This window comes from Squalius cephalus (genome assembly GCF_949319135.1).
Source record: "Squalius cephalus genome assembly, chromosome: 3".
Taxonomy (NCBI): Eukaryota; Metazoa; Chordata; class Actinopteri; order Cypriniformes; family Leuciscidae; genus Squalius; species Squalius cephalus.
In genome coordinates, this window is record NC_137124.1 from 37,775,801 (window position 1) to 37,800,900 (window position 25,100).

The 25,100-nt window shown below is 38.0% G+C and overlaps 1 protein-coding gene across 6 annotated transcripts in view; it reads right to left on the minus strand.

Annotated features, from left to right (window-relative positions):
• Positions 1–8,751: 8,751 nt before the first annotated feature.
• Positions 8,752–25,100, minus strand: part of acox3 (acyl-CoA oxidase 3, pristanoyl) — a 31,769-nt gene continuing 15,420 nt past the window's right edge. For all 6 annotated transcript variants that reach the window (XM_079866763.1, XM_079866765.1, XM_079866764.1 and 3 more), the window contains exons 12-18: positions 24,805–24,927; positions 24,471–24,584; positions 20,065–20,180; positions 11,481–11,655; positions 11,131–11,198; positions 10,941–11,027; positions 8,752–9,503 (exon numbers count right to left, since the gene is read on the minus strand). In XM_079866763.1, the coding sequence (XP_079722889.1) occupies positions 9,384–9,503; positions 10,941–11,027; positions 11,131–11,198; positions 11,481–11,655; positions 20,065–20,180; positions 24,471–24,584; positions 24,805–24,927 (803 nt within the window). In that variant the 3' untranslated portion in view covers positions 8,752–9,383. The remainder of the gene's footprint in view (positions 9,504–10,940; positions 11,028–11,130; positions 11,199–11,480; positions 11,656–20,064; positions 20,181–24,470; positions 24,585–24,804; positions 24,928–25,100) is intronic.

The window sequence follows — 25,100 nt, forward strand, 5'->3', positions numbered from 1 at the left end:
AATTTGGTTGGGCTACATGTACAAGTGTAACATTAAGTCTAATTACGCTATCACCTGATATAAGGAATAAGGTAAACATTAAGTGTAATAATAATGAATGATTTTTAAATAAGGCAACTGTGAAAGTTTTGAAATATCTTTTAAGTATACAAGCTCATCAGTGCATATGTTCGGTCTCAGGTGGAAAATGCTGTGTCCAGTGGGCTCACTGGCATTGCCTGCACAGATGAGCAGCGGCTCTGGAATGTGGGGACCTGAATCTTCTCCAATCTACAGTAGATCATTTCTAATCCATTCTGCTCTAACGTGGGCCGTTTCGTTGGATCCCGGGCTAGGCACTGGCTGTCACGATGTGGGTTTTGTGTCCTGTCAGGTTCTATGGTTCTCTGTCTTGTCTATTAGTTTTACCAGGTGTTTCTGATTTACCACGCCCCCTTGTTATCTTGTCTAGCTCGTTTGTCCCTGATTATTTAAACCCTGTGTTTCAGCCTTGTCTTTGTGAGTTCTTGTATGTCTTACGGTTTGCTGTAGCACGTTAACTGGTCCTGTTCCTGTTCTACTTTGTATAGTTTGTGGTCTGTTAAATAAAGCGTGTGCTGTATTGGGATCATGCCTCATCTCTGCCTCAACCGCACCTTCGTTACACTGGCTAATCAGATCATTGCATTCTGTACAAATGTTAATAAGGAGAGAGCTGGTTAGTCATGTGACTTGGAATCTATGAAAACAGCATCTAAAATGATTATTGTGATATATTAATCTGATTAATATAATGTAAAATGTTCCTTATCTTTAACTTTAAAAGTGAAGTATGTCAGCTCTTACTGGTTCTTGTGAAGGCATGTTTCAGGTCCAACATATTAGAAATACTTTTAGCTGTGTTGCATTTGTCTTTATGAAAATGTGTCTTTCTGAACGGGTACATAATGATGCTGTATGGTATTCATCTTTGTAGTGCGTAGTATCACAACGCTCTGTTCACTTTGACGAGTTTGTGACCTGTTTAATCTTTGAAGGTATAAATGCAGCGAATTTAGGCTTTCACTTCTGTAACTAAAGCTGATTTCTTTTCCCATGCTGCTACAGTAACTACGGCCCAAACACTCGCTCCACGTTGAGCTTTATATAAAACATCTTACTTACTTCACCTTTAACTGTTTCTGTACAGAGCCTTTACTTTATGTGTGTGTGTGTGTGTGTGTGTTTATCAGTGTTTTCAATATTATTCACTCACCTCTGGATAAGTTGGAATTCTGAAATGTAACTTTGGCTTCTATGATTTCCATCTCATAATACATCACTCCTAGAGCCCAGACATTTGCTGGGACGGCGTGGAATCGGGGTTCTGTGAAGACTTCAGGTGGGCAGTGATTCTGTATTTTTGTAAGTAAGACATTTGCACATTTTTGAGCTTTTTTTCTTAAAACGTCACTACATTCAGGTTTCCACTCTCCCAAAATGCTCACCAACGTATACGTCGCTCTCGTAGCCCTCACTATGAAGCTGCTTTGAAACAATCTGTATTGTAAAAAGCGTTATATAAATAAAGGTGACTTGACTTGAATAATAATCTTATTCTGGCCTCACAGAACCATTGGGTTCCTCCAGATGCTGGCTTTAACATAAGAGATCTTCCAGGAACCACTTAAATGTTAAAAGATCTTACAATAACCCTTTTATAGAATTCCTCTCATTTCCCCCAAAGCACTTTGAGGTCTCATGGTAATGAAAAGGTGACTCCAGAACCTCTGAACTAAATACAAAGTGCTTAAAGGATCCCATAAGTTCCAGCAAGAACCACAAAGATTGTCAATGCTCCTCCAGTAACCCTACTATAGGAGAAAGAGCTTTGAGGCACCTAAATTACATTTTGAAGTTCCTTGAGTATCCGACAGGATATTTGAGGCACCTTTAAGTGAAGATGGACATTTATTTAAAAATTTGTTTCCATGCATTTTGTTGAGAGTGTAGCCTATTATATACATGGTTGATTATTCATGTTGCTTATGTATTATAGCCTACAATTTTTGTGTGTATTCATTGATATTAATCTATTACTAGCTTTTTTCCCAAGTGCATGGAAGTGTATATATTAAAATGGATCTAAAATATGTAATAAACAATTCTTATTTTGTATTGATTCAGTTTGTTTATCATAATAGAAGTCAACGGTAACCATAGTAACAACATGAAATACATAAAAAAACAACATAAAAAAATATTTGGTTCCTGGAGGCACCCAAAGTGGTTCCACACAGTGCCTTTTATAAGAGTTCCTCAGGGAACCTGTGTGGTTCCTCAGAGAACCGGCCCTTTTTAAAGGGTGCTTAGAGGATCTACAGACGGTTCCGCCGGTGTGGCAAAGTGAAGAACCCCAAAAGGTTCCTCCAGGCACCTTTTATTTTTACAGTGTGGTTAGTATTAATGGTTTAATAATAACCAATACTCAATGTCAGTGGTCAATTGCAAATTGTTACTATACATAACTTTAGTTACTCAAATTGAAAAATTTCATATGCAAGGAATCAAATACATGTGATCACATAGCTGGGAAAATTGGGGGATCAAATTTACCTTGCACAAGTTTCTTCACATTAATTTACTCAATCATTGTACAACAATATCATACCATAACATACCATTTACAAATAAAAACTAAAGCACTCACCTCCTCTTCCCCCCATGTGAGCCATCGACATCCTCCAATATGCAATAAAAACAATACAAAAAACAACTCTCCTCAGAAATACTAAAAAATAAATAAAATAATAAACAAAAAATTCAATATAACACCAAACTCCTCCTAACATGAGAAAAGAACAATTAAATAGAAGTCTCCACAAAAACAGTAGGAAAAATAAAAATATGTAAAGGATATATGCGCTGATCTTCTTCTAGAATAAAAGTCTCTTCTCAGCTTCAGCTTCACAAGATTTGCATAGAAAATATTTGCCAAAAGTCTCTGAATTGTTCGCCTCGTCTCTCAACCAACTCAGAAAGCGATCAGTTCGAGTGTATACATATGCAGTCAAAATTCATAAAGAGAGTTTGAAGACAAAGTTACAGTAATTCATCATCAGTGGTTATGTAGAAACACAAAAGCCAGAAGCACATTTGCATTAACAGTGTATTTAGAAAAAAGCAAATTGATTTAGCTAAGATGCAAAATGGCTGCCACCACTGTCTGCTGTAATTTTTCAAGAACAACCTACAATTTTGTGTTTTCTGAGATTAGGGGCTTTAGAAAATAGCTCTTTAAATAGAAACTTGTCATGTTGCAGATGTGCAGTCTGTCTAAAAAAAAAAAACAGTCCCCCCCCCCCCCCCTCCCCCAGGTCTCATACAACTTAAAGGGGTGATGACATGAGAAATAAATTTTCCTTGACCTTTTGACATATACAAGGTCTTTGTTCCATTAAAACATTATGCAAGTTTTATAGCTTAAAACATTCTCCTCAGAACATAATTTAACAAAGTTAAAAAAATGGCTCATTTGGATATTCTGGGATTTGTGATGTCATACGGGCAAATACATTTGCATATGACTGCCTCTATAACAGGGGTGGGGAACGTTGATCCTGGAGGGCCATTGTCCTGCAGAGTTTAGCTCCAACCCTAATCAAACACACCTGAAGCTAATCAATGTCTTCAGGATTACTGAAGTTGCAGGCAGCCAAATGTTTTATTCAGGGTTGGAGCTAAACTCTGCAGGACAATGGCCCTCCAGGATCAACGTTCCCCACCCCTGCTCTATAACAAGACTTCAACGAATCATTGTATAACCTCACACCATTGGCCACGCCCACTGACACTCAAGTCATACAGCTGACACCTGTCTACAGTGTCACAGTATACAGCATTTCTGATATATACTCCATGTGCTTGAGCTGCTCCTGATAACAGGACAAATGGAGTTTGCATCTAGCCTTCAGAAGGACACCAGTGTCTGAAACAAGTGGTTCTGGTCTGCATTTGACTGCAGATTGTTTTGTAAAAGAGGCACAGTGTAATGGAGAGTTTGCAAAGAAACTTTTGCTTAACGATTAGGCAGCCAAATACATTGGATCTGACATCACCAACATCGCAAAGCGCAAGTAAACAGGTTCATAATGCTTCGTAAATGAGGGTTTTATAGATAATCATTTCAAAGCACTTACTCACATGTAATAGTGTGGACTGTTGGACTACTTCATATGCAATGATGCCAGCCAATCATAACAGTGGCCATTTACTGCGTGACAAGCCTGAAGGGAGCCGCCCCTTAAATTCCCCCTTTAGTCAATAATTGTATCCCTTAAAACTCACATATTACTCAAACTAACATATTTGTTTAAAAATTCCTTGAAAAAAAGATTTGTCATCCCTTAAAATAGCTTGAATGTAACTCTACACCCTTGCCTCATTTATTATACGCTGTTCTATGAATATGCACATTAGCACCGCCTCCACTCACTCACACCAGCTCTGAGATCCATTTGCTGACGATCACACATTGACGTGATTGGTTACAAAGTATTTTGTGACGTCAGAAACACCAGCGATTTTTTGAGACTGTCTTTGGTTCGCTGCAGTTTTAATGAGAAAATAATCAGCAATGGTGTTGACTTATGAATTTGCACAAAAATTGTAGTAAGCTGGTAAGTCCCGCCCATCCGTAAAACCCCACTGGACCTCTAGGTTGAAAAATCGTCAACGCAAATGAATGGGAGAAAATAATTATTTTCTGTTCCAGTTTGAATTGTGCCATGAATGTGAACATATGTTGTCTGTGAATTTTTTATATAATTTTTCATGTTACGAGTTTGACAGTAGGCCTATATGGTATGATTCTTCAGCTAGCAGTTGTGGAAAAGACATAACGAGAAAGACTACATGTCGCCTATGTGACGTCACCCCATAAAGTTGACTTACCCGTGGTTTTCGCCAACCTCAACGATTTTGTCCTCTCCCTGAAAGAAGGCGCTGAAGTGCACCAAAGACACAGCCATGGTTAGCGGGATCCGTGAGCTAGTGTCCGTGTGCGATTGCTGGTGACGTTTCAAACGCGTTGAAATCAGCAAAGAGTTGTAGTCCACAAAGTGCTCTCACACAAAGTCTAACCGTATCAAACTTCTATCTGCTAAATTGTAGCATTCGTTACACGAAAAATTATATTAAAAATTCACAGACAACATATGTTCACATTCATGGCACAATTCAAACGGGACCAGAAAATAATTATTTTCTCCCATTCACTTGCATTGACGATTTTTCAACCTAGAGGTCCAGGGGGATTAGCGGAGGGGGCGGGACTTATACCAGCTCTATAGCCTAAACAACATTAAAAGCTTGATTTTCACCACAGAGGGACTTTAAAACTGATAATTTTAGACAGAGGGCCAAAATGAGGGTTGAAGAAAAAAAGAAAAGAAAAAAAAAGATAAGTTTATCTCAAATAACATTTTTAAATATTTAAAAAATACATGTCATGATCCCTTTAACGTTGTTTTCCTCAGAAATGTAACATCTTATCAGATTTCTCTCTGCACAGTTGTCAAACATGCTGATTTAAAATGGTCATTTGTGCTGAAGCACAGCGTTTAGGCCAAACCACATGTGACCATGGAGGAAATCAGAATTGAGTTAGGATAAATAGAAACTTGACATTGGGTCAACAGATGACTAGCTCTGTTTGGGTTTAGCATATTAGCATGGCGTTGTGGCTAAAGTGCTATGCCAACACACCCAAGTGGTTCAACTTGGAACGGATCTTACTGTCTACAGGCTGGGTAAATAAAGACATGGCACGAAAAAATAAATTAAACAAAGATGTGTTACACAGGGTGTGTCCTGTAATAATAATAATCTTTGCAGCTAATTGCTAATTATAGCTCCTAAAGTGCATGCCAGCCATTGGTTTCCACACAAAAATCATGTCTAAACATGTTGGTCTGAGACCAAAACTAATTATATCTTTATATCTTTCTATTTATAAGGGAGATTGCCTTTCAGCCATTAGGACAACTCAAAGTACTGTGGTGGTTAATGTATCAGAAGGTAATTTACATGTATCCCACAGTACTGAATTATCATATCCATAACTTCAAAGAACAGCATGGTATTACCATGGTACCATGTGGAAAAACCATAATAATTTTTAGTAAGTGAAATAGCTGATATATACTGTATAGCTGAATATAAAACAAATAAACTCATCATTATTTGACATCAATACACATTTCATATGGTTTCATTCAAGTTCATCTACTGTGAATTAGGGTCACAATGACTTGCAGGCTTTGGTCTCTAAACCCGACCACATCAATAAAACAAACTAGTGAAACTTCCCAAAGGAGAAACAGATTTGTATGTGTGTGTAAGAATGTTAACTCAATGAGACACGCTCCTGCATAAACACAAACACAGACTTGACACTGAAGTGCACACTTGTCCAGGGCCATCGCCAGAGACCTCACATTAATGTGTGGAACGCAGACACATTCTCTCAGTCGCACACATAGTGCAGATAGGGACACAAAGAGTGCACAAAGGAAGACAACAGAGCAACAAGTTCTGAGAACAGATGAAAAAGAGGACAAATACACAATGAGATATTCTGCTAAATAGTTATCTGCATATAAAGGCAGACATTTTTGGCAATGTAGGAATTGCATAATAGTTTGGAATTGTTGTCTTTGGCTTTAAACCTGGTTCTGTATCTAAATAAGGCATGGAAACAGAGGTCAAACCTCAGGATAAACCATTAGATTCCCTAGATCAGTTTAGGTTGAAATACCTTCGTAAATAGCAAGATTGTAAGTTTAGAAGTGCCACATTCCCTTTACATCCCTTTAAATCACTTTACATCTAACCATGACATCTTTTGAAATAGCATTTAAGGTTATACTTTTACATGAGATTGTAGGGCTGAGGAAATATGGACAGAACTCTTTACTGCCCTATACTTCAAAAAATCCTTTTAAAGGTATACTTCTGGTGAACATAATAGAGATATTAAAGTATCCTAATGTACAATGTAGGTACTATTGGTTAAACATGCATTGAGGAGAATATGTTAATGTTCTTCTTTTGATCAATACCCATTTGCCTCATCTTTAGGTTTCCTGTCGGTTAAAGAATAACAACAACTTTAATGGAGGAGTCAGATAAATATTTGAATTCAACTGCCTTTTGTTCCGATTATTGGTTCAAAATAGCAGCGTAAGCTTCCAGCCTTACAAGATGAACAACATTTAATTGATAAGAAAGGAGTTTAGGTGATTGGTCTGGCCAGACTATAGATCTGCTAGGCTGCTGCTGCTGGCATAAGGGAAGGTTTACTGCTAAAACATGTTCAGAATTACAGGGATTAGGATACATGCTGTTGCTGCAATGTACAATAGAGAAAACCTTGAAACAGACCTAGAGAAGTGGTGCTGGGGAGGAGGAGAAAAATCCCATGGCGCGCAGTACTGTGCTGGCCCACGGTTGGGAATAAATAAGGTTGTGTATATATATACAGTATACACAAAAGAGAGATTGATTGGCTGCGATCTGAGTAGCTTTTACACAACTAACATTTACACAACACTGGAAGTCCTTTTTTCCCCAGGAGGTTTTTTGAGGTTTGTACACTCTTAAAAGGTTCTTTTTTTTGCCATGATGGTTCCATGAAGGTCAAATTACCTTTATTTATATAGCGCTTTATACAATACAAATTCTTTCAAAACAACTTCACAGTAATAAATAAGAAAATAACAGAACCAGTGATGAAAACTTCATCAATTATGAGACAAATTCCAATTCCGCTGTAAGGCATCTCTACAGAAGACAATAGTGTAATTATTCAGTTCAAGTCAGCTCATTGTTGGTTCAGTTCAGTTCAATAACTGTGTAAAGTTAATCATTTATGAAACTATAGTTCAATTCAGCTAAGCAGCAAAAGACAGAAATTTCATTATTCGGCTCAAGTCAGTTGATTCAATCCAGTTCAGTGTCGATCAAATTTGATTCAGCGATAAAGCAGCTTTACAGTGTCACCATCCAGCTCAATTCAGTTAAAGCTTTGTTCTCATCTGACAGTGACTAATAGTGATAGTATTACTGAATATGAAGTGTCTTTTGAACCCCAACTAAGCAAGTCAAAAGCGATAGTTGAAAGGAACCCAAACTCCATCAGGTGAGAGAAATTAAGAAAAAAACCTCGGGAAAAACTGGATTCGCCAGTTCTCATCTGGCCAAATGTCGGATTTATGGATTGGAACCTTTCCATTGCACAAAATGTTCTTTATAGTAGAAAAACATTCATCAGATTATTATAATGTTTTTACACTTCATTTTAGAACTGTTCACTGAAAGGTTCTTAGGGGAAACCAAAATGGCTCTTCTATGTCATTGCTGCAAAACCCCACTTTTGGAACCCACCTTTATTTTTAAGAGTGTGCCCCAGTATCACTCTTTTGTAAAGTATAACTTTGTTATAATGCAGTATAGATCCTCACCTGCACTTGCACACAATAATGGTCCATCTTCACCCAAATCCATGACAATAACACTTGTGCTAAGTGTGCTAATGACCTGCACAATAATCTTTAAAAGGGGAAAACCATCTGAATCAGGCATCTCAATTAGTAACAGTTTCGAGGTTAATATGGTTTTCAAGATGTCAAACTACAGTGTTACTTTACTGTCTCATGCTTCAACATGGGGTAATATTTGATAATATACTGTACAGATGCACCACATTCATGTCTAAATAAAAAGACTCCAGTTCAAAGCATTTAAAGTATTTATTTTGATAAAAAGTAACAATTTATTATAATTACATTCTTGCATATTATAACATATAATGTATTAAACAATCATTCATCATCCATAATGGCTCCTCAATCAATCATACATATTCACTCCTAAGTAGATCTAGATGAATGCACTTATCAACATGACGAAATGTTGTAAAATTAGTTCCTCTGAACACTGTTATTGAGGGTTTTGTTATGGTTTAGTTGTTTGTGCATTCAAACAATAGGTCTGACAGCCTATAACTCAAACCTTTAATATTTATAGAGTCAAACCAAACCAATGAGTTGGCAAAATGAATTAGAAAGTGTTATGAGTGCTCTTATTAATGTTTACAGTACACCACACATATTACTTTAGGCTGATCTTAGTAAATTTTAGTGTATCTGTTCATAATTTTACAGTGATCAACATGGTTGAGATTCTTCTTGGACTTTTTAAACCTCCCGGTCTTTTTCCATAAGCTCATAACTTAATTAAGGCTGAATTTATCAATGAAAACTGTATAACAGTATGATAACATCATAAAACTGTTTGGCTTTAAGGACAAACAGACGAATGTCTGCAACGATCCCGTTTTCCAAAAAGCTGACCGGCATGAGGAGTTACAGTTTGGCTCGGAAAGATCCAACTGCAGGTTTGTCAGAGCAAAACTCAGCCCACCAAGATGGCCGTTCCAAGACGTTCTTACCCTGCATGACTGTAGACCACAGGTTTTTGTAGAGCTGAAACACGAGAAACAGACAGACACTGAATCGCAAAGTCATTGATTACAAAAAACACTTGCATTGCTGGACCAAAATAAGGTCAAGCCATGCGACTTACTATCAGTAACAAGACAATAACAGTCAGAAAACAAGCATGTGGAGAGCTTTCATAAAAAAAATGACTTTTTCACCCTTTTATCAGAAAAAAAAAGAACTCAATGCCAGAGTGAAGAGTTCATTTCCAGTAAGCATGTCCCGAACTATAAACATGAAAAGTGTCTCACTGAGAAGGGGAATCGGTATAAAGGTCTGTGTCAGTGGGGTGTGTATGTGACTGCTCTGTCTAGTGTTTCAGTAAGGCACTGTTGTTTCTTAAACTTCAAAATGAATGGCCTGCCAAACAAGTGCTGAGAGAATATGACTGAAGGAATGAGTCAGTGACCATAATGTCTAGTCAGAATCTTGTTTCTGAGGGATAATGAATTAAACCCCCTTGAGGGCAGTGTCTTGCACAATGGAAAACCCCTCCAACTTTTCCAGTTTGTTTTAATTAACTGCACTGTTTTTTTTTCTTTTTGTGACAAGAGGAAATAAATGCACCACCCAAAGTTCTAATAATTGTTGATTTTATTAGGTGATGTTAACTTTACCCCCCTTATGTGACACATTAAGCTGTAATATTTTCCAGTAAATATTGCATCATCACTAGCTGTCAGTCTCACAGTCTCAACTTATTTAATAGACTAGCAGGGGAAATGATTCTGTTTAAAAAACACCTTTTTATATTTCCAAATCTGTAAACAACTTTGAAGTTTGAAGGTATAATTATGTATTTTTTCCATAAAAAGTTTAGTAAATACATGAATAGTAATGATAAATATGATATAAAAATAAAAAAAACGTACAGTCACATGAATACACAGTCATAACAGTGGCTTTAAAATGTTTTAAATTTCTTTAAATGTGAAAAAACATATACTTTAACATTTGGATCAAGTGTCATTTGTTCATTTATATGCATGTATGTATGTGTGTATATTTTTACAGCTTATACAGCTAATTCTGCACCAACACCAAACAAAAATGAATGACACTGCTTAAGATTCAACATAGCAAACGCTATTTATTCAACAAAGATACTATAAAAACACTTTTCATATAAAACATAAAAAAAAATTCGATAAAAACACTAGTTACTCAGCTAGGACACCTGTGTGAAATTAAAGGAACTGACTTCATTCAGTACATCCACTTAAAATGACCTTGTGACCAGTTGATTAAAAGTCACTGCAAAAATGGATGAGAAAATCCTTTTTGGAGTCACTGTAAATCAGATGATCACTTCTGCAGCTCTTGGAGACATTTGTCTGTATAAGTGATTCCACAGTCACAGTGGAGGGCTGGTGAGTAGTGTTCTTCATGTGCACATGTGTGCCTGTGAATGTGTTCTCTTACCTCACCATCTGCCTTGCCAATGGGCGAGTTCAGGATGAAGTCAGGAGGAGCGATCACATCAACCAACGCCACAGCATCATCCTTCAGCTAACACAGAGAGAGTGCATTAAAAGCCTTCCTGATGTTTGCATCGTCATGCACTTATTAGTGAGGGTGTCTGTATCTGCACTACAGCTAACACAACACTAACCTGGCCACACAGCGTGAGAATGGCTGTCTGGATGAAGTCAACCGGCTGACGACCAGAAAAATAACCTCCTATAAACACAAACAGACCATAATCAAACTCAAGAAACCTTAAACACCAAACGTTTGGTGTTGGTGTAAGAGCTACACTACCATCCAAAGTGTTGGGGTCGTAAATGTTTTTGAAAGAAGTCTCTTATGTGCATCAAGGCTGTATTTATTTGATCAAAAATACAGTAAAATCAGTCATATTGTGAAATATTATTAAAAGTATTAATATTATTATTCAGCAGCCATTTGTTCAGTCTTCAGTGTGACATGATCCTTCAGAAATCATTTTAACATGCTGTTTACCTTGATACAGGATGGCCATGTGGTTGGTGAGAGTCCACAGGCCATAGAGAGCACAGAGACGCCCCAGCACTGATCTGAGAGCAGCTGGAGTCTGTTCATCCTTTATCAGGTCATGGAAACGCTGCAGCACTGTGTGCTCAATATAGGCAATAGCCAATGAGCGACAGTAATACACCTACAGAGAGAGAGAGGGGGAAAAGAGAGATGAGTGTTTATGGAGTCAAGGGGTAAATGAAGCTGAATGTTCGACTCACATAATCACGAGCCAGGTCATGACACACAGACGAGACACTAATTGGGATGTTTATAGAAGGGAACAAATTCAAAAGAAAAAAAAAATATTCACGACCTAAGCTTGTGCTTGTGTTTGTGTCTGGTTGCTAGAGACTGAGTGATTCTCTGTGTTTGGTGGTTGCTGGGTCAGTAATGTGTGTGAGGGACGTCTGTTGTATTAATTTTCCTCTTGCTCTCACTGCAGGTTTTAGGACAATTTAATCATTGGTCACCTACTGTAACCTGCTCGATCCCATTCTGTCTGTTTCCCCTTCTATTCTTGTTCGTTCCTCCTAAAAGCTCAAGTTAAACTCACTCTCTTATGTGTCAGAAAGCTCATATGAAGTCAAGGTGAACAGAGTCCAAACTCCACTCATTATATCATATGGCCTTTAACTGACTACGGGCCCTATCTTGCACCCAGCGCAATTGACTTTGGACACCGACGCATGTATCACAGCGGACTTTTCCCTCCACAGACGCACGTCGGTAAATTAGGAAATGAACTTGCGTTCCCCGGGGCGGTTCAGCGCAAAGAGGCGGCGTGTTCCGGCGCAAACGTTCCCTGGTGCTATTTTGCAGGTTTAGAAAACAATTCCGCCACTGACCAGGAAAAACCTAGCCTAGTCAAGTCAGTGGCGCGTTGCGCATGTTATTCAGATGCTATTTTAAGGGCGCATGCTTGGCCATAATCAATGCAGCGTGTGCACAACGCGAATGCACTTTGCTTATCTCATCTACACACAGTTCTCATTTTTAGAAAACCATACATTATTACAAGGAACAATATTAACACACGAGGGAAATCATTGTTGTGTCCATGAAGATGTGAAAAAATAGGCATAAATCTAGCTTACACATTTACCCAAATTATTATACGCCTGTTTAACCGAAGCTAATTTGGGTGGGTTTCTCCCATCCCAATACAATGTCACTTCTCTGTGTTTTACGGCCCTGAGGAGAACGTCGGTCTCCTCGGCTGTGAAGCGCTCCTGGCGCGCGCCTGGCAAATCCGCCGTTACAATAGCAATCCGCCATGGAACAAGCGCGCCTGCTCTTAAAGGGAATGCGAGATGTCGCTCTGATTGGTTTATTTCACGTTACGCCCAAACCACACCTATGAATAATGAAGCTACTTCAGACCAACCCATTTTAGATTTGCGTCAGGCGCAAGAGTCATTTATCCCGCCGGTATAATAGCAACAGCGCCGAGACCCGCCCACAAAGTTACTTGCGTTTCGCGCTTGATACTTGCGGTTCAGATCGTTAAAACAGGGCCCTACATCTTTTTAGCTAGACTAGACCCTCATAACACGCACATAGACTACTGGAATAATTAAGTACACTCTCATGAAAAAAAAAAAAAAAAGGTACAAAAGCTGTCACTGGGGCAATACATTTTCAAAAGGTACACTTGTGTACCTAAATGGTGCATATTGGTACAGTAACTTAAGGTACATATTAGGTGTACCTTTTGAAAAGGTACTGCCCAAGTGACAGCTTTTGTACCTTTTTTCTGAGAGTGCAGTGATAATCATTATTAAATAATAGTCTATTTAGTTTTTGAAAGAAGTCACTTATGCTGCATTTATTTGATAATAAAATTATGGGTCACTGAGAACGGAAATTATGCTTAAAATTGTTGATTGGCTCTAGTTTTCAAGATATGCTATTGGTCAGCATATAGGACCCTTGACTTGAGAATGGCGGAAGATAAGCGAGTAATAAAAGGAAGTGATCTCGATTTAAACCAGAAATGACTGGATCTAATGAATAAATCTATGACTGGTTTTGGACAGTACTTGCTCCAAAATGGTATAAATTTTTACATGAATAAAAAATTCTAAAGATTTTTTAAATGGTAAATGTCAGTATCTAGGCCACTGTATGTGTGTGTGGTGTAACGGCTGTGTTTTATTACTGTGTTGATGCTTGATTTGGTCATACCATGATACTTTAACATCATCAGAAACGTGATGCGAGTAGCTTTCACACATCCTGCATGTGACTCTGACCCCATGGAGCACATATATGGATCTAAATGAATCTGAATGCCAGAAAGGGTTTAAATCCTTCAAGAGGTCAGACAGCGGCCCTTTGAAATGCTCAGTGTGATGTAGATTTGTAGCTCAGTGAAACAGATATTAAGTAAGGGATATGTCTGAGCCAAGTGTCTGTTCAGTGTTTAAGACATGTATGAAGAACCAGAGGCCTGTTTTATATTAGATATAAGTCATAAACGGGACGGGACTGTACAGAAGGTATTTATGGGAAACGCAGGGTGCGCTTGCCCAATGATTAAGCCCGATACTAAAATATATTATCAAAAACAACATATCATTCTCCCATGAATAACAACATTAAATCTACATGGTGAAACATGATTCTTGAATGGATATTATATAGCATAACTATAACTTTCAGTCAAAAGTCTACTTTCAAATAAGCCTAAGGACTTTAAGACAATAGGAAAACACTGAGCACATGTGTTTACAGCACATGTGTCTATGGTTCAGGTAAATTGGCCCAGTTTTTGACATGACGTGACTGGCCTAGTAGATGAACTCAGCATACATCGTTTTTTTTTTTTTAAACCTGACAAAACAAGAAAACTGCCTTGCTGTTTTAAAGAAACTCTGACCCAGTCACCTTGCCATAACAATTTGGCCCTTGTCTAAGTCACTCAGATCTTTATTCCTGTCCATTTCTCCTGCATCCAAAATCTTGCTTACGAGAACTGATTGTTTGCTTACCATCTAACCAGACCTTAATATGAGGCCTTGTTAGGGGATGATCAATGATATTCACTTCACCTGTGACTGCTCATAGTGTTTTGGCTCATTATATAGATTAGAATATATGACAGAGAGAGAGAGAGAGAGAGAGAGAGAGAGAGAGAGAGAGAGAGAGAGAGAGAGAGAGAGAGAGAGAGAGAGAGAGAGAGAGAGAGAGAGAGAGAGAGAGAGAGAGAGAGAGAGAGAGAGAGAGAGAGAGAGAGAGAGAGAGAGAGAGAGAGAGAGAGAGAGAGAGAGAGAGAGAGAGAGAGAGAGAGAGAGAGAGAGAGAGAGAGAGAGAGCCTGTACAAGTGACCTGCACTGTATAAAATATAACTTTCTAATGATGTTATTAACCATATCTGGTATAAGATGTAACATCTTAACACACTTAGGCCGTGTGTCCACCAAAGCGCGTTTTTCCACGCGGCTGGCATGTTTTTTCAATTGTTTTCAATGGGAGCGCCGCGTTTTTAAAACGCCATGAGCGTAGCGAGGCGCTGAGCGGTTTTTTTCACGCTGATGCGCCGAGCGCTCGATGTTTTTTACAGGTCGCCGAGAGTTGAAGAATGTTCAACTTTGGGTAAAACGCTGCGCTCATCACTGTCACTTTTTACCCAACCATCCAATCACAATGGAGGAGGGGCGGGACTAATACCACACCAACCAACCGCCACATTCTGCTGGTACAACGTCAACAGATGACAACAACAAGCATAATAACTGAACAAAATCATTTAAAACAAGAGCCAGAGAAAATATATTACATTGTATCGACATTTTAAGTCAAGTCAACTTTATTTATATAGCGCTTTTCACAATACAGATTGTATCAAAGCAGCTTCACAGTATTAAATAAAATAGTACATCAGTGTTTGTTTCTAGTGTAAAACGTCCACGTTTGGTAATGCTGATCAATAGTATTGTTGATTGATTAATTAAATTAAGTATCCCAACTGAGCAAGCCAAAGGCAACAGTGGCAAGGAACCGAAAAACTCCATCAGGTGACCTAATGGAGAAAAAAAAACCTTGGGAGAACCCAGGCTCAGTCGGGGGCCAGTTCTCCTCTGGCGTTTATGAACTAGAGACCGGATTTAACTGTAAGATTAAAAATATTATATAAATGCCTGGCTGAAGAGATGCGTCTTTAATCTAGTTTTAAACTGGGAGAGCGAGTCTGAGCAACGAACAGTATCAGGAAGACTATTCCAGAGTTTTGGAGCTAAATGTGAAAATGCTCTCCCTCCTTTGGTGGATCTGGATATCCTAGGTATGACCAAAAGCCTCGAATTTAGTGATCTTAAAGAGCGCGATGGATTATAGGGCGATAGAAGATCCGTTAAATAAACTGGAGCTAAGCCGTTTAGGGCTTTATAAGTCAGTAGCAATACCTTGTAATTAATACGGAACTTTATAGGTAACCAATGTAGTGATGATAAAATTGGTGTTATATGATCATATTTTCTTGATCTAGTAAGAACTCTAGCGGCGGCATTTTGGACTAACTGTAGCTTGTTTATTGAGGATGCAGGACAACCAGCTAATAAATCATTACAGTAATCTAGTCTCGAGGTCATGAACGCATTAACTAACTTTTCTGCATCAGAAACTGATAGCATATTACGTAGCTTAGCAATGTTTCTAAGGTGGAAAAAGGCTGTTCTTGTAACATATGAAATATGATTTTCAAAAGACAGGTTGCAGTCAAGTATAACACCCAGGTCTTTTACTGCAGAGGATAAAGTAACAGGACATCCTACTACCGTATTTTTCGGACTATAAGTCGCTCCGGAGTATAAGTCGCATCAGTCAAAAAATGCCTCATGAAGTGAAAAAAAACATATATAAGTCGCACTGGACTATAAGTCGCATTTATTTAGAAATTTATTTCACAAAATCCAAGACCAAGAACAGACATTTAATCAGGAAAGGCAAGTTATTCAACTACACAGTAGCACACAGAACAACAGACTGAATAGGTGTCCAGTATGTTAACGTAACACATTAACGCCCGTTTCACACATACTCCGTTTGTAGTGCGTATATTTTTCCGTACCCTTGTTAACAGGTCAGAGCTTTCACAATGCACGCGGTTGCAGTCCGTCGATCCGTTCCAGGTGCGGTGCGTATACAGCAGTGCAGCGATCGTTTCCGCACCGAGTCTATTTTTGCTGTGCTGCACGCGCTGAATTAAAGTGACAGCACACGGTTTGTGGTCAAAATGAACACCGATTGACCAGATTGACATGAAAATGTAGTAATTTCATCATAAATGCATTTAATTAAATACTAGCCAACTATTTTTCACAGTCATCTTTTTACTTCAAGCGTTGGTAAATCAAGGAAAACTACAATTTACTTCAACAAGGCGACATAATGAACAACACTCGTCTCATTCGTGGAGGTGGAAAAACAAGTTATTTGTGACATGCAAGATTTATTGTATAAAGATTTAAATTATGCAAAAGAAAGGGTAAGTCTGCTGTTTTTGTCAATTTTAAGTTTTAATTTAAAATGTATGATTTTAATATAAGTGCATGGTTAAATATTTTACCACTTGCTTGAGCAACTTAATATATAATTATATAGAAGTAATGCATTGAATAATAGTTTGTTTAAATTGTGTTTAAACGTGAATACGTCTATTAAAGAGTACACGTATAAAGAGAATCGCAATGCTGACAAAAAACTTTTTCTTTTTTTTTAAATAAAATTTGCTGATAACTTCTGGATTTGAAATACAATGTGTTTGGGGTTACAGCCGCGGGTCAGTTACGCACTGCAAACGCAGCTTATGTGAAAGCACTTTAGCGCGTGCTGCTCCTGCACAGCATGCACCGCACACGCACTGCACACGTTATTCAGCTACACAATAGCATAAAGAACAAATCTGGGAGGCTGAATAAGCTAAATTAACATAAGCCAGCGAGTCCAACAAGCAAGTTACCAGTACAAGTTCACCAAGCTCCCGCGATCTCATTCCTCATCATTTTCTTCATCATCCGTGTCGCTTCTGAACAACTCCGCCAACTAGAGCGCCCCCTCGCGGCTGTAGACGGTAATGTTTTCTCTTGGTTCATCTCAGTCTGAATTAATTTTGATATATAAGTCGCACCTGACTATAAGTCGCAGGACCAGCCAAACTATGAAAAAAAGTGCGACTTATAGTCCGGAAAATACGGTATGTTAAAGTTGTATTGTGAGAGGTTTTGTGGGCGGTTTCTTGAACCGATGATTAGTACCTCTGTCTTGTCTGGATTTAATAAAAGAAAATTGCGCGTCATCCAATCTTTTATATCTTTAACACACTCTGTCAATTTGGATAATTTAGCGTTTTCATCCGGCCATGATGAAATATATATTTGAGTGTCATCAGCATAACAATGGAAACTAATTCCATGTTTCCTTATAATATTTCCAAGTGGCAGCATATATATTGAGAATAATAGAGGGCCTAACACAGATCCCTGCGGCACTCCAGTTTACTGGAGTTATGATCGATTTTTCTCCATTTAAATAGACAAAATGGTATCGGTCAGATAGGTATGATCTGAACCAGCTTAATGCTTGTCCTTGAACACCAGTATAATTTTGTAGTCGATCTAAGAGTATTGTGTGATCTATAGTATCGAACGCAGCACTAAGATCAAGTAAAACTAGTATTGAGATACAGCCTTGGTCAAAAGCTAAAAGTAAATCATTTGTGATTTTAACGAGCGCAGTTTCAGTGCTATGGTGCGGCCTGAAACCAGACTGAAACTTTTCATAGATGTCATTTTCTTGCAAGAAAGAGCCCAGTTGGGCAGACACCACTTTTTCTAGTATTTTAGACATAAAAGGAAGATTTGAAATGTGTCTATAATTTGCTAGGTTATTTGGGTCTAATTGTGGTTTCTTAATGAGAGGTTTTATAACTGCCAGTTTAAATGTTCTTGGAACATGACCTAAAGATAAAGATGAGTTAATAATTTTGAGGAGAGGCTCTTCCACTATAGGTAACACTTCTTTCAGTAGTTTAGTTGGTATGGGATCTAATAAATATGTTGTTGTTTTAGAGGAAGTGATAAGTTTATTTAACTCTATTTGTTCTATAGTTGTAAAGCACTGTAATTGTTCTTGCGGGGTGATAATCGAGGCTGAGTTATAAGGCGCGATTGAGGATTGAACGTTTACAATTGTGGTTCTGATGTTTTCTATTTTCTCAGTGAAAAAATTCATGAAATCATTACTACTAAACTGTAACGGAATATTTTGTTCAGGTGACGCTTGTTTATTTGTTAGTTTGCGGAGGTGGTCAGCCCTGGCTACTTTTAGGGCCTTTTTATAACGTGACGTACTGTCTTTCCAAACGATTCTAAAAACCTCTAAATTAGTTTGTTTCCATTTACGCTCTAAATTACGGGTTTCTCTCTTTAGAACGCGTAGTATTGTTGTACCATGGTGCTTTACTTTTCTCTCTGACCTTTTTTAGTCTAATAGGTGCAACAATATCCAATTTTCCAGAGAGAATGGTGTTCATAGTGCTGGTTAGTTCCTCAAGTTCATCTGTTTGTTTGGGTTCACTGAGCAGCTGAGACAGATCCGATAAGCAATTTGAAAAATTATCTATGGTGGATGGAAGGATTGTTCTGCCTAATCGATAACGCGGCGCAGCATGATATATTACAGGGGTACGTAATATGCAAGTTACCATGTAATGGTCAGTTACATCATCACTTTGTGGAATGATATCTATATCGGTTGGATCGGTTCCATGTGATATAATTAAATCGAGTGTATGATTAAAACGATGAGTTGGTCCGGTAAGGTTTTGCTTAACCCCAAAGGAGTTTAATAAATCTATAAACGCAGCCCCTAACGCATCATTTTGATTATCTACGTGTATGTTAAAATCTCCAACAATTAATGCTTTATCGACATTGACCAATAGGTCTGAGAGAAAATCTGCAAACTCTTTTAGGAAATCAGCGTAAGGCCCTGGCGGTCTATATACGGTAGCCAAGGCTAAAGATAATAGGGATGTTTTTCTAGCATCTAAGAGCGTAACATTTAGTACAAGTACTTCAAATGAAATAAAAGTATAACCCGTTTTCTGAGTAACACTAAGAAAATCTCTATAGATTGTTGCAACACCGCCGCCACGACCAATCAGACGGGGCTCATGCTTATAGGAGTATCCATTTTAATATAGAATCAACACAGAAACAGAATATGTGTGAAATGACATACTAGTAACACTTTCGCGGATATTCCGTATCATAACGTGCAACGTGTCTAAACTGAAAAAAAACCCCGCAACGCTGCCAAAACGCTCTCAAGCGCTCACAGCTAGGCGTTTTCAGCAGAGCGCCTAGCGTTTTCAGCTGGCTAAAAACGCTTTGGTGGACACATGGCCTTAGAGTGAGGTACAGTATGAGGCAGCTGGGTAATTGTACATTTTATAAACCTATAGCATACCTCACCTCCCTCTGAGCTGCCAGTAAACAAGCATGTCATTTTAAAGTCTGATGCTATTAAAGTCAGGATTAAAACATACTTGGCTGTTGTTTCGTGCCTCAAAGTCTCCCAGTCCAGAGGATTTCTCATGAAACAGCTTCCTCTGGCTCTCACCCAGTAAGAAACACACCAGCCACTTGTACGCTGCCAGAGGCACTGAGGACAGAATACCAAAAGATAAATTAAAAAGATGGAAAGATAATGCGAAACATTGAGTAAGAGATAAAAAAATATATATGACAGAATCACTGATATGACAGTGGATTTATTGTTTAATGATGACAGTTAAAACAAACTGAATAGTGTAATGGACTGCAGCTGGGAAATACAATTATGTGGAAAGGGTCCTAAAAAGGTTCACTAAACAAGATAACTGAACATATATTAAACAGATATTGGAGCTATTGTTGGAAGGGGTCTGTTTTGGAGAGGTTTGGGTCACGCACAGATGTAATCATGGATAAGGTATCTGGGTGGGGACTGTGACTAAAGAACAAAGAATCTCGTGTTTTGGATGGCTGAGGTTTGGACGTAATTCTCAAACACATGACGCAGAAGTAACCCGACCTCTAGGTCCATAGAGAGATGAACTTAAGTGCATTGATGCTATAGTTACAGCATGAACTGATGAACTACGCAAAAATCCAGATCTACTGACCAAGACTGCATTAACCTAATCAGTTCAAACTCAGACATCCATGACATCCTTTTTGATTTATAAACAACAAAACAAGACCAGAAAACTGCTTTCCCATCTTATAAAGGAACTAATAAATCAGGAAACAACCAACAAACCTCTCTAAATAAGAGAACAAGTTTGTGAAAAGAATGTTGTGAAACAAGACCACACAGAGAAACTCTAAGGAAATATCTTCAACACCCGATCCAGCAAATAAGTTCTGAAGAAATTAGTGAGTATGATAAATATTTGAAAGCAAACATTTATGATGGTATTTATGCATATAGCGACACTGGTTCTTGATTGTTTTTTTAGATGGATTTAAATGGTCTCTACTAGTGTCAATGATACTTTTTTATGGGAAAAACAACAAGAAGAGAGATAAAATTGCCTAAAACATTTAAAAATTGGGGACAAATATATATATTCATAATTTATGAAATCAAGATCTTTTTCTAAGCCCATTTAGTTATGGGTTTAGCCAAAATAATCCCTCAAAATAACCCTATAAAAAAGCTCATTTAGGACATTCATCTAAACATCTTTTGTGTTCCACAGAACAAATTAAGTCAATAACACTTTACTTGAAGCCTTTATGTATAATGCATTATAAATGTATTTATAATGAACATTGTAATTCATTATATCTTTTAAGAAATAATTGTAACCCAAGTTAAAATGCATTATAATATTCTTTATGCCTGAAATAGTTTGTCTTCATGTGTTTTAATTCATTATACTTTATAAAGGTGTAACAATGAATAGATTATATAAAGTATATAACAATGAATAGAAAACACTTATGAGCCAAAACATTATGACCACCCGCCTAATACGCTGTTGGTCCTCCGCGTGCGGCCAAAACAGAGCTGACCCGCTGAGACATGGACTCTACAAGACCCCTGAAGGTGACATTAGCAGCAGATCCTTCAAGTCTTGTAGGTTGCGAGGTGGAGCCGCCATAGATTGAACTTGTTGGTCCATCACATCCCACAGATGCTCAATTGGATTGAGATCTGGCAAATTTGGAGGCCAGGACAAAACCCTCAACTCTTCATCATGTTCCTCAAATAATTCCTGAACAATTGCAGTGTGGCAAGGTGCATTATGAGGCCACTCCCAACAGCGAACACCATTGCCATGAAGGGGTGTACCTGGTCTGCAACAATGTTTAGGTGGCACAAGTCAAATTTATGTCCACATGAATGGCTGGACCCAGGGTTTCCCAGAAGAACATTACCCAGAGCATCATACCCTCTCCATAGGCCTGTCATCATCCCACAGTGCTTCCTAGTAACAATGTTTCCCCACGTAAACTACGCACATGTGACGACATAAAACAAAAAACAGGCGACCTTCTTCCACTGCTCCAAGGTCCAGATCTGACGTTTGCATTCCCATTGTTGGCACTTTCTACTATAGACAGGGGTTATTATAGGCACTCTGACTGGTCTGTGACACATTCCTCCCATAACCATCAATACAATTTTGAGCGACTTGAGCAACAGTAGAACTTCTGTTGGCTCGGACAAGATGGGATGACCTTTGTTGCCCTCGTGCATCGATGAGCCTTGGGCACCCAACACTCTGTCACTGGTTTGTGATTTGTCCCTACTCAAACCACTGTTGGTAAATTTTCACCACTTCTCACCACTTCTGACAGAGAGAAACACACAAGCCTTTCCATTTCAGAGATACTCTGATCCAGTCTGCCATAACAATTTGGCCCTTGTCAAAATCACTCAGCCCTTGTGGCCCTTGTCAATTTGGCCCTTGTCAAAATCACTCAGATCTTTATTCCTGCACATTTCTCCTGCATCCAACAGGTCTTGATTACAAGAACTGATTTTTTGCTTACCATCTAAACTACACAGACCTTAATACGTGGCCTTGATAGGAGATGATCAATGATATTCACCAGTCACTACACCTGTGGCTGGTCATAATGTTTTTAACATCAGTGTATATTTTACATATAAGTATTATAACTGTGGTTACAATTAATCATGAGATCTTACAATGCATTAAAAGGTGCATTACAAGGCATAATACTTTTGTAATGCATTATATATAAAGGATTCAAGTAGTCATACAGGTTTGGAACGACATAAGAGTGTGTAAATGATGACAATGTTAAGTTGAACTATTTCTTGTGTGAATTATACTTAGTTTGCCTGAAGTGGACTGATTGAAAACATGGACTGCTATAGGTACAGAAGAGGGTATTCAAAGTTTTGATGTAAAACAGCTGGGGTGAGTAACAATATTAAAACTGGTCTAGCATTTAAAAACTCCCTGGGTGCTTGTCACATGATGCGATAGGTGACAAAAGTCAGTTAAAACCCAAGCAGTCCACTCCCTCTCCTCGTCCAATTAAAACGATGATCCTCTGACCCTTGTAACCAGGCAACAATGATTTGAGTCACCGGCTGAGGAATGAGGTCAATAAAGAGAGCAGATGTTTAACAGATGTGCAGCTCAGTTGATGTAAAACTCTCCCACTAGAGCCGTCTGCAGCACCAAGGAGCACTTTTAACAGTAAACCACACAAAAACACAGCGTGACGCAGATTCTCACATTCTCTCTGTGTGCGGTGGAGGTGTGACGATTTATGTATTAGATAATGTGCTCTTGAAAAAAGCATTGTACACACAAACATCTTGTATTACACAAAACCAGCACCATGAAAGTGGGACATGAAAACGACACATGAGGCTCAGCTTGTTTATTTGGCTTCCTCTGAGAGTGAATGAAAAATGACTCTATTAAACAAAACTAATGCTTCTCTAGCTGAATAACAGAACTGAACTAGATTTGCAGTTCCTGAAGAAAATACAAAAGAGAAGTATTACAATTTTAGGTTGTGTAAAGTAAATTCTGCACTGGAGCTATGCATTTTATAGAATCAACACAAAAATGTTTTGAACACCGTAACAACACCATGCTTACAGTGTGCATATGGTTCAAGAGATAAGAGGAAAGATCACTACCAATATGGAGAGATCTTAATATAGTATGGAAATATTACAATGACATAATCTTACTTTGATTATTCCGTCTTAATCCGTCTTTACATTTTAATCTTAAATTTCCTTAAAATAAGTCTGAGAAAAATAATGTGTTAATTTCTGGAATTAATATTATCTGTGGAAAATAATGAACACAATACAATTCCTGAAGTAGCTATGCTAAAGTCTTTTCCACACATCTTTAGGCTAGCATTAAATTACATCAAAAGCTGTTAAAACATTTAACATTTTCAGTAATTGTTAATAAATTATACTAAATAATTACTTATTTAATAAGTATCAGTATTGCTATCAGTGATAAGGCCATTAAAAAGTCATTAAATAAACATTTAAAATATCAATAATTTAAAATGACTGTCTTTGTTGTTTTTACATTAATTTGGAGATTCAGTGCGATATATATTTATAATTACACATTTTAAAGTTCTGTGCTATTAATCAGTATTAAATTACAGAAATCTGTGCGATTAATAATATTTTTTTAATTGACCAACAGTCCTACTTACAATCCCAAGGCTGAAATTATCCACAAATCAAAGTTTCAATGGTAAAAGTTACATTATGTGTAAATGTAAGTTATACGGTTTAAGCTGAAAAATAAATAAATAAATAAAAAGAGCACCAGAGGAACAGAGGTACCTGAGGTGAGGTGAATGCTAGAAGAGTAATGTGGTTTGTGCGTGTGGTTGTGCATTTATGTGTCCTTGTTATGGAGAATGTAGTGTTAATGTTGCGTACCGGCTGAGTTCATGCACTCTTCCACTGAGCCAACTGTGAACTTGCTCTGCAGAATGCTGCTCATGTCCTCTAAAAAGTTCACAGTCTCAAGAGGGGATTCAATCCTTCCTTTACCTTGATTGAGGAAAAGAAACAGAAAAAGCAAGACATTTCAAATCTACATCAGACACAAAAAGAATTCTTCATATTCTGCATAACTCTAAAAAAACAGCATGCAAAGAATGATCTGGATGTCATGGTTAACAAACATTATACAACTGTCATTACTTCTTCCTATTGGGAAATTGTTGAGAAACCATGATTGCCTATAAAGAAAGTTTTAGTGTGTAGAGACCTTCCTGTTTGTGCTGGAGCCAGCTGAGCAGATAGTTGCTGGTCTGCTGCAGGAGAACGTTGTTGTCTCCCTCATAAGTGCAGTTCGGGTCATTGTCATCGCGCAAGTCTCCCAGCCGGTTCACTTCACACGAATAGATAATCAGATTAACAGATAAACCTATAAAACTGAACTAAAAGTTCTTCTTTTGATATTTGATGTGGTGTTTATTACAGTGGCCCAGTAGTGCACAACATAACGACACAACAAAAACAGCAAACATAAGTTAACAACACAACAGAAACAAGCCACAACAC